The sequence below is a fragment of the Ixodes scapularis genome, unplaced genomic scaffold (assembly GCF_016920785.2).
Source record: "Ixodes scapularis isolate PalLabHiFi unplaced genomic scaffold, ASM1692078v2 PGA_scaffold0__279_contigs__length_252992795, whole genome shotgun sequence".
In the NCBI taxonomy this organism is placed as follows: domain Eukaryota; kingdom Metazoa; phylum Arthropoda; class Arachnida; order Ixodida; family Ixodidae; genus Ixodes; species Ixodes scapularis.
The window spans coordinates 80,638,422-80,652,319 of NW_024609835.1; the positions used below are offsets into that span (position 1 = coordinate 80,638,422).

The 13,898-nt window shown below is 43.2% G+C and overlaps 1 protein-coding gene across 1 annotated transcript in view; it reads left to right on the forward strand.

Moving 5' to 3' along the window:
• The first annotated feature begins 305 nt into the window (after positions 1 to 305).
• The window catches only part of LOC121837018 (limbic system-associated membrane protein-like), a 219,352-nt gene continuing 205,759 nt past the window's right edge, over positions 306 to 13,898 (forward strand). Inside the window, exons 1-2 of the mRNA XM_042292214.1 lie at positions 306 to 312; positions 414 to 791. Coding sequence (XP_042148148.1) covers positions 306 to 312; positions 414 to 791 — 385 coding nt within the window. The remainder of the gene's footprint in view (positions 313 to 413; positions 792 to 13,898) is intronic.

Consider the following 13,898-nt stretch of genomic DNA (forward strand, 5'->3'; position numbering starts at 1 on the left):
TGACAAACCCACGCCAATTAAGTGCGTTCATAAATCCGAGCCTCTAATTTCGTTAGCTCTCTCACCGCCCTCGGCTGAACGTTATCATATGTCCTCCTAGCTTTTTTTGTTTTGTGTGTGTCCTTGGTGTGTATGGCATAGCATTATTCTTTATGGCCACGCGTGCGGGCTTACCAAACAGAAGAGCGTATAGTTTAATCTAGGGCACTAAGAATTTACATTATTTGTATTAGTAAAGCGGTACTAAAGCGCTGGACAAAAATAGGCATAGAAAGAGGAACCAAAACTGTATTATAAAACATAAAATGTGTGGTTTGTTCGGCTCCATTCGAAGGGTAGCGTAGGCTGCGCTCGGGCTTAAAGTAAATGCTGAAAATGTTCTTTTTTTTTTTTCTAAGATGTAATGTTTACAGGTTGCCTCTCCCTTGCGTCCCCCACAGACGCGTCAGCCACCACAGTGTTGGCGACGGACGGCGGCCGAGCCGTCATCCCGTGCCTGGCCAAGCTCCGCGCCGACAACAACGACTCGGCCGTGCTCGTGCGCTGGTTCAGGGACAACCGGACCGAGCCCTTCTACAGCCTGGACTCTCGGTCGCGGCGCGGCGGCCTCTCCAAGGGCCACCACTCCCGCGACGAGGCCTGGAAAGGTCGCTCCTTCTTCTCGGTGCTCCAGGAGCCACCCAGCCTGAAGATCAACCGCGTCGACTACGAGGACAAGGGCGTTTACACCTGCGACCTGCTCTACTCCAGCGGCAGGCGCTACAGCGCCGTCGTCTACCTCGCCGTCTTCGGTACGTGGATGCTCGCGTCGTTGTTGAGGTGTGACTGAGGCAGGAAAGCTGCATGAGAGAAAGAGAGAGAGAGAGAAGGGGATCAAACAAAGAAAACAAAACTTAGATTAGATTCACACTAAAGTTTCTGCATATAGGCTCCCGTAGTCCTCTCGGGGTAGCCTATCAGGAACTCTAATCAACACCACCTAGAATGATCAAAGCCCGTGCACTAGAATTTTGACGTCATCACAGTAAGATCGAGCGGAGACACCGAGTGGATACGAGTGTTGCGTCAGTGTTCGGCTGGGATTCGTGTCCAATCATCGCGTCGAAGGACGCTCGGACTCGGGAGTCCAATCGCTCAGTGGCCGCCATGCGACTCTGATGAACCTCCATGTGGGAAAAGGAGGGCGTTGGCAGGCCTCGATTACCTCAAGAAAAGCCCGGCGTTTCTGTCGGCTAATGCAACATTCTCATTGGTTGTGAAGTGAGAATGCGATGCTCCTCATAGATAACCCCACGCTCTGGGTTCCTTACGCTGTCAGACTATAATAGTCCCGGTTGGCTACTCTGCATAAATTCTTGGTATAGGGTACTAAAGGAGAAAATGAGACAGGCGGAGGAGACCCAAAGCCTGGATATAGTACGTAAAAAAGCGAGAAAACGCACACTCACACACGGCACTGGCTAAACTAATTAAGGTCTTCAAAGGCAGTCGTTTAAAGGGTCTCCTCTAGAAAATATATGGGTTCATCTGTTCCCCACCTTTTTTTTATTTTTTTTGAGGATTATGATAGGCGCCGAACACTTTTATAGTATGCTTATAACGGACGCTTCCCACGTCGCACAGGGCCACCCTTGTAGTTTTACCTCTAGATTTCGTAGAACGCGCAGTCGCGCAGTTTGAGGGTTGCTTATTCCATCATACGCACAACGTGGACAGTCTGAGGTTCCGCGTGGGGATACAAGATTAGGGAGGCGGGCAGAGGGCGGCTTTGCCGTGGTTTTGGAAACGTTTCTTCGATTGGCGTATGCACCAGTCTTATTTCTGTACTCTGCATTTACCCTAATGGTCTGCGTCATCGCCCCCAATTTAGGTTCGGTCTTCTGAAATACCTAATAACTTAGCCACGCCCAATATAAACACGGCAACCTATAGCGACCAAACATTTCTGTCTTAATGTTCACACTACTAACAATAAAGTGTTGAAGAGTTTTACCCTCTCAGTTTGTTGTTCTGCCTTTGCGCTAAATGTGCTTCTTTTTTTTTTTCAACATCTGTTTGTTGTAATTATTAGGTTCATGCGAAGCATCCAACAGGTATTGCAGGTATTGGTGCGGTATTCGAGGTACTTGGAGCTTTTCAAGAACTTCATAGCAGGGACTAAAAACGGTAACCGTTACGCGAACCGAAAACCGTTTAGGAGCGGTATAGTTTTGGCAACCGGAACCGGAACGAAACCGATATTTGCAGCTCAGATAAACCGGAACCGGGACCATTTCAGATGAACCGGTAACCAAAATATTTGTTCGGTTTGTCCTTTCATTTTTTTTTTCTTTTTTTGCAAATAAGAATTTAATATTTCGAAACGGGATCTTCAACTGCCATGGGCATGAAGCACACGACATCCGCGCGGCTAATGCCCGTCATAAGTTCAAGTAAAAGTTAACTTTAATTTCCAGATCACTTGGCATTACTGCTTCGGTGGAGATGCAATTCACGTAATAGGCCCTACAGAGTCAATTGTGTTCTATGTTCTTTTTATTTAGTCTTCTTCAGAGTATGAACGCGTTAGTTTTATGTAATCTTGAGATGTTAGACCAAATTCGTACTCTCAACTTCCAAGATTCTAGACGTGGAAAGAGGGATTTAGATAAATTAACTTCTTGCGGGTTTGATGAACTTTAAATTCTCGCATGCAGTGTCATCTAACAAACAAAAACAAGACACATAATTATGAAACAAGAATAAACGCAATAATAATTATTAAAATTAAGCTTCAAACTATGTTAGCTAAGCTTTTTTTATTTATTTATTTTCATTGATGAACGACATTTACGTCCGTACTATTCACACGACGGTCTTGGTAAACGCAGCTGGTGATAGGGAATAATAATACTAGGGGCCGCTCTAGTTACTGACAGGAGGAGTTTTAGTCACCCCGTCTTCAGCGATAACGCTTCAGCGTCTCGAGAGCCTCATGTGTGCGCATGCGCAGTCAAAGCACGGTGGAAGGCAACGACCGCGTGCTGCAGGACGAGCGTTCAAAAAAGACTCCCTGCCGTATTCACATTGTCAGCGACTAAAGTTGTTGTGACTGGGACAATTTCGAAGGATAGGAGTACCAAGACACAAGGAACAAGTAGAAGAAACAAACAGCACTCGATTTGTTTTCTTCTTCCACTTGTCGGCTGACTCTCGGCGCTGCTGCTAGCTTTTCCAGTTAAACCGTTAAGAGGAGCAAGTACCACTCAACCCACAGAAGATGGTTTACGGCGTTTGTCGAGACTCGTCTTCACTGGGCTCCGTTTTGAATAACCTTGCAATTACCAGAGGCTATACCGACCCTGTGAACCAATACGATCAACGCAGCGATGCATGTGACAACACAATGCAGGAGGGAACTCTAACGGGCTCCTGTCACTTACCTCATTTCGATGCTCATATTTGCTTACATAGGAACGTAGCAGGGTGGACCAGCATCGCGATTCAAACGTATTGCGACAGCATTTCAGCCATACATCCTGTATTTGTGTTCTTGTACGGCAATTAAAATGTTCAAAGGTACCTCGTATTTATGTAGCGTAATGTATTTTAAGCCGGGGTCACACTGCTCATACATCATACAAAAGACAGTCTGCAAGCACGAGTAACTGCCAAATCTATGGTTCGAGTGCCGCGTACCAAGTCCCTCCTTGAAGTCATTGTCATGCGGTATTCGAAGCACGGATCTCGCGGTGACTCGCGTTCGACTCACGTATGCAGACTGTTTTCTGTGTGACGTATAAGCAGCGTGACCCCGGCTTTAGGATATATTCCTGGTATCGCGGCTATCAGGAACCACTTATCTCGTTGCAATTAAAAAAAATCATTGCCCTTCAACAAGAAGTTAGAGTGGACTTTTATCAATAAAATAGAGAGATGTACTAGTTGGTACATGATTGTTTAAACAATATGCACCGTGAAACAGTAACAAAGGAAGAGGGACACAGCACAATGAGCTTTGTATTTTGTGCCCTTCTTTTTGACTGTTTTATGGCGCATAATGTTTAATTTACCGTTTTCCCTTTTTTTTCTTTTTTTTTTTTTTTTTTGCCGGAGTGCTTTTTGAAGGGGTTCCTGGTTTTGTTATTATGCATACCAAACATCATTCGGGATGTTTTTCTCTGATTATATTGGATCACTTCTCTATTCTACGTAGACAACAAATGTCTTCTAGGGCTTCAGGTAGTCGAATATTCTTGTAGAATTAAAAAGCTATGGCGCTGCAGGCACGTCTTTCCAACCAATAAGAGAGCACCGGCTCATTCCTCCATTAGTGGAAAAACAAATAAACTAACCTTCATTTCTATGTTTTATTCATTTAACCGCAAAAGTGCGGTTCTGAGAAACGCTTAAGAGGAAGCCAAACCACAGAAGCTGAAACCGTAAAGAACCGAAACGAAGCCCATCTCATAAATATAACGGTAACCGCATTCGTAGCCGAACCGTTAATAGGGACTTTCAGCAACCCGGTCCCGTGTTCCGCGTACCGCACTACCGCAGCCTTTGAAGTGTGCTTTTAAGTGCACGCCCGGGAGGTACCGTGACCACGGGGTGCGCGCTTAAAAGTATACTTCAAAGGTTCCGATAGTGCGGTACGCGGAACACTGTAACGGTTTGCTAAAAGTCCCCATTATTTTTGGTTCGAGCCCTGGTTTCATAGAACTTTTTTCCCCAACCCCCCTAAAACCACCACTACTACTAATGTTACAACTACTGCTACTCCTACCACAATTTGGAAGGAACCACTGACGTGTACAGCAACGTAGGTAGGGCCAGCCAGCTTATGTTCTGCTGTTGCTTGTGTCCTGGCTGGTGCAGTTCCCACAAACTACAGTTTTGGGCGCCGCTATTCCAGCGACGCTTGCGCCGGCTCGTCCACTTTTCCGTCACTTTAAAAGCAATCACCAGGATCGAAACAGGCTGAGCCATTCCCTCGAAGATTTCTTTGGCGTAAGACACTCCTTTTCTTGCAAACATTTCAAAGCATTGAAGGTAGAAAATGCCAAACAGACCAGTCGGAAACCCATCACGGTCCAGTCCCGCTTGAGTGACAAACAAAACCTTTGGACCGGCAACACAAGAAGGTGTACTGTCGCTGGATCCGTCTCACTTAGCGACAAATATAACCAAGAAACCTAAAAAAGAACTCTCACCGACAGACACTCTTTGTGTTTGCTTTTTATTTTCTGTATGCCGCGGACAGCCCATATAGAAACGTTTCTCTGAGATAAATCGTTTTCCTCGCTCGTATTTAGCTCGTGTATGTTTTCTCGCTCGCCATCGCTCCCCCCCCCCCCCACCCCCCCCCCCCCCCCCCCGCACGCAAATTTTCGTCACATATTTATATCCCTGCCGGCCAGCCCGTACAGGTACGCAAAATAGACTCTTTTGTTGATCACCTCTATTCGCCGTGTTCAGAGTCGACCTCATGCTGTAATGGCGGCTTCACACATCTCCACACAAAAAGAACTGAAGTGATATGAGAGCTTAGAGGAGGAGGAGGAGAATGACACTGGATGCGATAAATCGGTTCATGTACGGAGGGCGCCACAACTCTCAAAACCTAGCAATCGCCGATTGTTGTTTTTGTTGTTTTTCTCAAATGAAACGTTGCAATTAAATCTACTGTTGTGCTGTAATGTGCTCATCCGGTGTTCGAAAGCTCGCGCTGCCGAACCCAGGGATCCTGGATTCAATCCCCACCCCTGTCCGTTTCGATCTGGATGAGCATTGTACCGGTGTTTTACCGCACCGGCGTTGTACCGCACTGACTAAATTGTTCATTTACAGCTGAGAGATAAGTCACCCGTTGAGGCAGACTAACTTCAGACTGCATAAGCATACACACCATTTTCTTTTTTTTTTTTTTGCATCCGGTGTTCAATTTAAGCAGAAAAATTTAGTGTACTTTGGTATCATGCATGACTAAGATTAGAACAAGTGCCGATTTTGTGTTCGCGTTAAGTGTGCCGGGCAGTGTACGTCGCCTTCGGATAACGAAGCTCAAGGTGCTTGATTTAGTATATTTTGCTCTTCCTCGTTTGTTTGTCGATATTTGAGGTTTTGTTAAAAAGGTACCATTAGAGATGTCAGACTCCGCGTTGCAGCAACTAGCTAGCTGGGGAAGGGGCATGGAAATGAAAATCGAGAAGGAAGGGAGAGGTAGAAAAGAAGCTGGGAGACCTACTGAAAGTTTCTGATGTGTCGAGGGTATATTTGACAAAATCCGCATTGAAGAGCAATGCGTCGACTGCAGCTTCCGTAATGCGGACGCCACCAAGATGTTCAGAGTTTCCCGTGGATTGCAATGCCTGACAATTACACCCAGAACCAGGCCTGATAAGAATGTACAGTTTTTTGTTTTTTTTTAAATTTAAGTTCTAGTGTATTTATTTTGATAAACACCCGTAGGACGTATTACATAAAAAGGAAAAGAGAAATCAACGCTTGCGGGTTTCGCGCGCAAAACCAACAAAAGGCGTGCATCTAAAAAAAAAAATGTGTTTCATGAAAAATCGCTTCCCGTACCAGTTAAAGCCTAGCTTAGACGATATAATTGGGCAAGTAACGGGCATTCCCCGAAGCCTAAGGCGCTCAGTTCGACTTTAAGAACGGAAAAAGAACGAAACTTGCGATTCAACAACATTTTACTTCGAAATCAATGGGAATACAGCTATAAAATGCATACAAAAAACGTTATTTAATTACGTATGTTAGACAAAATTGGCTACAATCCGCCAGTTGGGACACCGAACTTCGACAAATAGATAACCCTTTGGCGACATATGACGCTCATTGACATTGGTCGGTGTCGGTTTTCGCTATTTCTCAATCGAGTGGGGCGAAGACTTGATCATCGCCATAGAAGCGCTGCGCAATGTAACTTCTTAAGGGTTCCTGCGAATGCTTATATTAGGGAGTTTTCGTAGACCCCGTTTCCCCCTCCGTTAAGCCTTCCGGAACGAAGGAGCCGCTACTGCGCCTGCGCGCCGACGGCCTTGACTGTAGAGTTTTGGGTATCGTAGCGGGTTGCGGAGAGCGTTCGGGGACGGCAAAAACTATCTACCAAAACTCCCTATTTTGGGGAATTAGGCATCAGAAGCAGGGTAGAAAAAAAAAACTGTAGTTCTATAAATTGCGATTTAAATTCCATAAATAAGACTAATATAAATAAAATCAGACATCTCACAAAAAAAAAAAAACAAGTTGGATAGCAATTTTTGTTATTTGTAATTTTCTCTAATTAATTTTTGTTATTGACAACATGTATTTAAACTTAAAACTAAGAATCATCATGCAAGAAGGACTTGTCAGAATTGAATGAAAACAAAACTGGCCCTCGTTTGAGGCAAAAACTCCGAGTACTGAGTTTTTAATGCGTAAAATATTTTCAATGAAACTCCAAATCACAAAATATTGTCTGTCCGTTCCTCTGTGCATTTCCCGTTAAATTTAGCGGGAAAACTAAATTGGTGTTTAGGCCATGTGACGTCGATTGATGTCACGTGACCTGACGTCACCTGACCAGTACACCAATCTTAATTTCCCCGCTAAATTTAGCGGGAAATTTGGCATAACCTTACCTGAACACACCTGACATTTACACCAATTCTCTTTCCACACTAAATGTAGTGGGAACTTTACGTTACCTTTACGCCAATTCAGTTTCCCCGCAATATTTAGCGGGAAAATTTACGAAACGTGACTACACGTCACGTGACCTGTACACCAAATCGGCTTCCCCGCTAGATGTGACGGGAAAATTGAGGTCACGTTATCTAAACACCTTCAGTTTCTCCGCTAAATTTAGCGGGGAAATTAATGTCCCGTGACCTGATGACACGTGATACATTCCTACAATATCCCCACTAAGTTTAGTGGTAAAATTGGCGTCACGTGACCTTTTCACCCAGTTTCTCCTCAAAGTACCCGGGAAATTGTTAAAAGACAAGGTTCTTCTTCGCTCACCGAAACGGAGGTTTAATCAATTGACTAAAACCCGAGACTGGGACGAAAAGGGACCGACAAACACGAAGTCTCAAACACAGCTGAAACTTATTAGACAACGAAGGGGCTTATATAGGCATCAAATCCTGCATAAAACAGTAGAGACGAAACAAAGAGAGGGAGAGAGAGAAAAGAATCCCGTGCCCCAAGCAGTACAACAAAGCAACCTTTACAGTTGAACTGAGGAGCATTGACCTCCTTTATACGAAAAAGAAAGAAAAAAAAGACAAAACTTTTTCAACATTGTTCACACCGGCAGTGCCCCCCGAAAAAACCCCAAAAAGACGTTTCAAGGATCACATGTCCTAATGTCTTCTAACTTTAAACGCTCGCGCCCTAACTACACACCCTAAATTCATACATTATAGGACGTCGGAGATTAAGGTCACTGCCAATTTTTATTTTCACTTTGCTTTTTCAAACACAATATTTTTGTGACAAACAAAATACTGCATGTGAAAAACAACAAAAGAAAAACACTTATTAAGTAGCATGGCAACGGCTCCCTTCTATTCAAAATACCACAGCGCTTAATTGTCTGAGATGACACGTAGCGTTCACTGCGGTCCACCGTTAGGTGAACCAGCGCGCGGCGTGCGCATGCTTATAGATAGCTTGATTATTAGTGACTGGCTTCTGGAGTTACCCTTTTCTTACCACCACAGGGTAACATCCAGAATGAAAGAGCACCGCTCTGTGCGAACGTTTGTGTTGCATCGTTTGTCCTCACTCTCAGGTCGGATGAAAGCTGTCTGGATAAGAATATAATATTTATCTGAAATGGCTCAATGTTTTGTATTTCACAACCTATTAAGGCATTTAAAGTGTGTTAACCAATATTTAAAACACAAAGAAGTCTCCCGTAGTTAGAAGAAAAAGCAATACCACATCGAGAGTGTTGAAATTAGCTGTGCATAATTACGTAACCCAATTTAAAGAAAACGTTTATTGTACATTGCCGTGAGGGTACTGGTGCATCGAAAGAGGTGAGAATGAATCTATAATGTTTAAACACATCTTTAAAGACAAAAACTACAGTGAGTAAGGCTTCCTCGAGACGCCATGTTTTCAATGTTCACACGAGGTCGCCTAAAATCAAAGATCCTCTCATTTTTATGTTGTTACTTCCAGACTTGGGAAGTAACCAAAACGGATTACTTTAATTACTCGTTACTTTTTATTACTCGTTATTTTTAAAAGTTGGAGCATAATACAGTAACTGGAGAAATACGAGCAGAACATTCAGCAGCGTAGAGAGCAAGTTCAACAAAATAGAAAACTTAAGGAAGCAGAAAATAGCCGCAAAGAAACCACGATTTTTTGTATGACCGGTCCGCTAGAGAAAAGGACAAGGCATGCAGAAATATACAAAAGACAAAGATCAAGTAAGACAACGCCGAGTAGGCTCTCCGCCGCCTTCCATCGTGTTTTTCTTCTTCTGCGCCGGACAGGAGAAAGCTCTTCGTGTATATTTGTTTTTGTCTTTTACACCGATTCACCCTTTCCAACTTCGACGTTTCCCGCCACCTGCACAGACATCCAAACGCAGGTCCTTATCACCTCGATTCGCGGGTTCACAAATCGCTTAACAGACGTTGTAGCCTCGCGTTAGGGGGTCGAATTCTCTTCGTCTTTGATGTGCGCTACTGTATTCTAGCACGCTTCTGAGGCACGGCTGAAATACGCCCGGCGCGAGGCTAAGACGTCGTCTTCGAGGGTACGGACGCTACTTCTTTTGTTTACTTGTCTAGGCATGTTGGTCGAGTCTACTCCTCACTTTACAGTGAACTGTCAACAAAAAAAGGGGGGGGGGGGGGGTTAGGCCATCTAAGGTGTACTGACAGAGAGAGAGAGAGAGAGAGAACGCGTAAAAGTGGCGTGATCCTTTATTGTTTTGTGAGACCAATGGCCGCCGTTTCTCTCGCTCTCTCTGCTTCCCCTCCCCTGACCTCCACAAATATTGGTGTGGAAGTGAGAACCGATGAACGATCGATAACCCGCAACCGCCACTTTTTTTCTGATTGGTCCAGTTTTCGGTCATGGAGTGTCCGTCGCCTAAATGCCCATATCTTAATGAGGTGTTCAAAATTCGGGGCATTAAGGAGAACGGAAACCTAGAGTTTCAGTGTATACTTTGTGTGCCAAAAACACACACACACACACACACATTGTCATCAGCAAGAAAAAACAAACTCTAATCTACGGAAACACATCAAGTTAAGCTGGGACACCTGCATTCTGCATTGGGCTATATATCGTAACGTTAGAACCAAGTTTTTTTTTTCTTTTTTGGGGAGTAACAGGCGAATCATCCGAGTCAAAAGAAAGCTTTCGTAGACCGCTTCTTTAGCTCCAAATCCTGTAGCGGAAGTAGACGCTGCTACTGAGCATGCGCACCGCTAACGTTGTCTGCACAATTCCAGGGATCATTACCGGAGGCCGTAAGCTAGCGGGATGGCGGCTGTGGTTGCAGCTTTCGGTGCCTTGACAGCTCACAGCTGAACGGAGGGCACCTACACTCATTTTTTTAAGGACAATATTTTATTTTTACAGGGACTATAAGAAACGAAAAGTGGTGTTCCAAAACCTTTTTGAAAAATATCAAAATTTTTCTATTGTTTTCTGGATAAGTGTACGGATTAAGTAACGTCAGAGTAATTTGTAACGTAACGAGTAATTACTTTTCAGCGAAAGTAATTTGTAACGGTAATCCATTACATTTCAGGCTTGGTAATTTGTAATTGTAATTCCTTACATTTTTCAAGTAAGGAGCAATAGTCTGGTTACTTCCCATGATATGAGGTATATAAGTTATTAGTGAAACAACCGCTGCTTCTTTGTTATGTCCAATGTCCCAAATTTTAATCCTATAAATATTCCAGGTAAATAACAAATACAATTCAGACTTTTCTTTTGATAGAATATTATTTGGAACTTGCAACAGTATTTAAATGCATGCATTTGTTTCGGATAATTCCTATTCTTCTGCTAGCAAGACGAGGCATTTTGAAGTATATTACATAAACGCACAAATAAAAAAGTGTATTGCTTAAACTTTATATTTCTGCATCTCTAATGCTACTGAATTGAATAAATTGTGATACCCAAAAACATATTGTTATAGTTACAGTTTTGAAGCTTTTTAACAATTCTATCATCCTCCTTAACAGACCAATAAAACGATTACTTATTCGATTATTTGTGATCTCTTAATCAGTTAAACAATCTTAATCAGTGCACAGGCCTCGGTAAAATGTAATTAACTTCAATTTAAACAAACAAACAATTTATGTTCTATCTAATTAAAAATATTGCGATTTGTTTTTTTCGCTTTTGTCACTGGACCTGCTGTTCCAAGGTTTATTCAAGAATTGCTTCTCATACTAGATGACTTCAACTAAAATAACGTACAATCTTCATAATTGGGCGCGCAGTGTGTGTTAAACAAGCTGACGCCGAATTCTTTCTTCCATATGGTGTTCGGTCATTGAGATTTTCCCCAGGGCTAGCATGCTCAAATCCACTTTGATCGCCAGCACAACAATCTAATTTGCTCGCGTTCTAAATAAGCCCACACGGGAGGCTTGAGTTAAGAATTGAAACCACAGAGTCGCTACTTGAATTTCTGGTCGTGCGTGCTCATCGATTTTAGCAAGACCACTCTGCATTACACACACTTCACGATAGGGGAAAAATATAATCCTTATTTAAACGATTTCATGCAGTGCTAGTCTACACAGCAAACAGAGTGCACGACGTGCGATTAAAAGGTTCAGATACTTACTTTATAGCGTAAAAAGAGAGGGCAGCATGGTGTTGAGCGCGCAGCAGTCGGAGCGTCAAACTCAGCAAATCTAAAACAAGGCCTTTGAGATTATTCAAGAAACTTATGCAAAAACAAAAACAAACAAAACTCTAAATTGTGCGAAGTGTTTTGAGTGACACTGGCGCTTCAAGAATGGCTGGAAGAGGAAGAGTGGTCGGAGAAGGTCTGCCTACCGCTCTTTGTCTTCCAGAAATGTTCTGGCATCCTTGAAGCGAGAGTGCCAAGCAAAACACTTCGCACAATTTACTGCTCTTCCCCATAAGTCAGTTCAGTCATTTTAAATTGCTTTGTTGTGGATATGCCGAGTTTGACGTAAAATTGACGTTCGATCTCGCTCTGGTTTGTACTCTATGGCGAGGTCGCCATTGGGCTCGTGCACGCGGTCACAGAAACTCCTGTTGCGCAGCTCCATATGCGCATAGAACGACGGGATTTGGCATAATGAGACACAAATGTCCCTGCCTTCGACTGTTGCGCGCGCATCACCGTGCCGCGTTATCTTTTACGCTATAAAATTAGTTTAAGAACCTTTTGATCGCTACACGTATTGCTAAAGGAAGGGTCGCCTTTAGCAAAACAAGTCCCCAAAAAAACAAAACAAAAAACGTGTTTTTTTAGATTGTATGTGTATATGTATACAAAGTAGAGATCATATTATTTCTGATCAAACAATCACAGCCGCTTAATTAGAAAACAAATAATAAAAGGCGAAATAACAATAAGGTTTTAATATTTTACCGATTGTTTCTCAGATATCTTCCTCCGCTATAAAAAACGGTCTGTATTAACAATGTGTTTCCCTGCCATCGTCATTCGAGATTAGATCAGCGCAGGTGGTGAGTCAGAAGCATAAATTAAATGAAATCGTTAAATGCATACCAACGTTGAAGCACAAGAATAGCTTAGAGGTGGAAACGAAAAGCAGAGAAAGAAATCCAAATTGTTTTATAAGCTCAGAAGAAGATTTTATCACCACGCTCAAGGTAAACATGCTTATTATGAACAGACTTCGATCTGTATGCAAACCGGCCCTCATTATTTTGAAGTTTGAGGAGGTACATTACCGATATGCCTATCGGCGTTGTCCTCTTCACATCTGCATATTGACGCACTCGGTTTCGGCATCAGGGTAAAAAAGAGCGCCGACTAGGGTTTATATTTATACTCGGCTGACGACCACCCGAAACCGAGAGGCCTAATGTACTGTGAATGGCGTCAATGACAGAATTGGCGGCGGTGCTGCAGTCAGGGCAAATGTTCACCCCAGGCTGAAAATGGGAATAAGTGGCAATCGGGCGTAGTGATCCGAAAGGGGACCGAACCTGCCGCTTGAAAACGCGCGCCGCATGAAACGCGGAACTTAGCTCAATTCGCATCGATTTTTCTCGTATTTATATCCTAGTGAAAAACCTTATCACTAGCTTCTGTCGGATTCTTCAGAAAGTCTAAAACAAAAAGCAATTGATAAACCTTTGGAGTAGCATCTAAAACGAAGTAAAAGTCAGTTGTTATTTTTTTACAATGTTATTACATCTACTTGACTCTCATAACCTTCTTTTTAAACATCAGCACGGATTTCGTAAATCTTACTCTTGTGAAACCCAGCTAACCGCCTTCCTTACTGATATTTACTCAAGCTTTGATTCGAATATTCAGACCGACGCCATTTTCATTGACTTCTCCAAAGCATTTGATAAAGTACCCCACCAACGTCTTTTAACAAAGCTTAACGATATTAATATTCATCCCTCTGTTGTTAAGTGGATTTCTGAATTCCTAATTAACCGTAAGCAATATTCCTCCGTTAACAACGTAAAATCTCCCACCTCTACCGTAACGTCAGGTGTCCCCCAGGGAACCGTACTGGGCCCCCTTCTGTTCCTAATCTATATTAATGATCTCCACCTTAATATCGCTTCTTCTGTGCGGCTGTTCGCCGACGATTGTGTCATTTACCGACCCATCCTTTCAAACCATGATCATCATGCTCTCCAGGAAGACCTAGAGTCTGTAATCCATTGGTGTG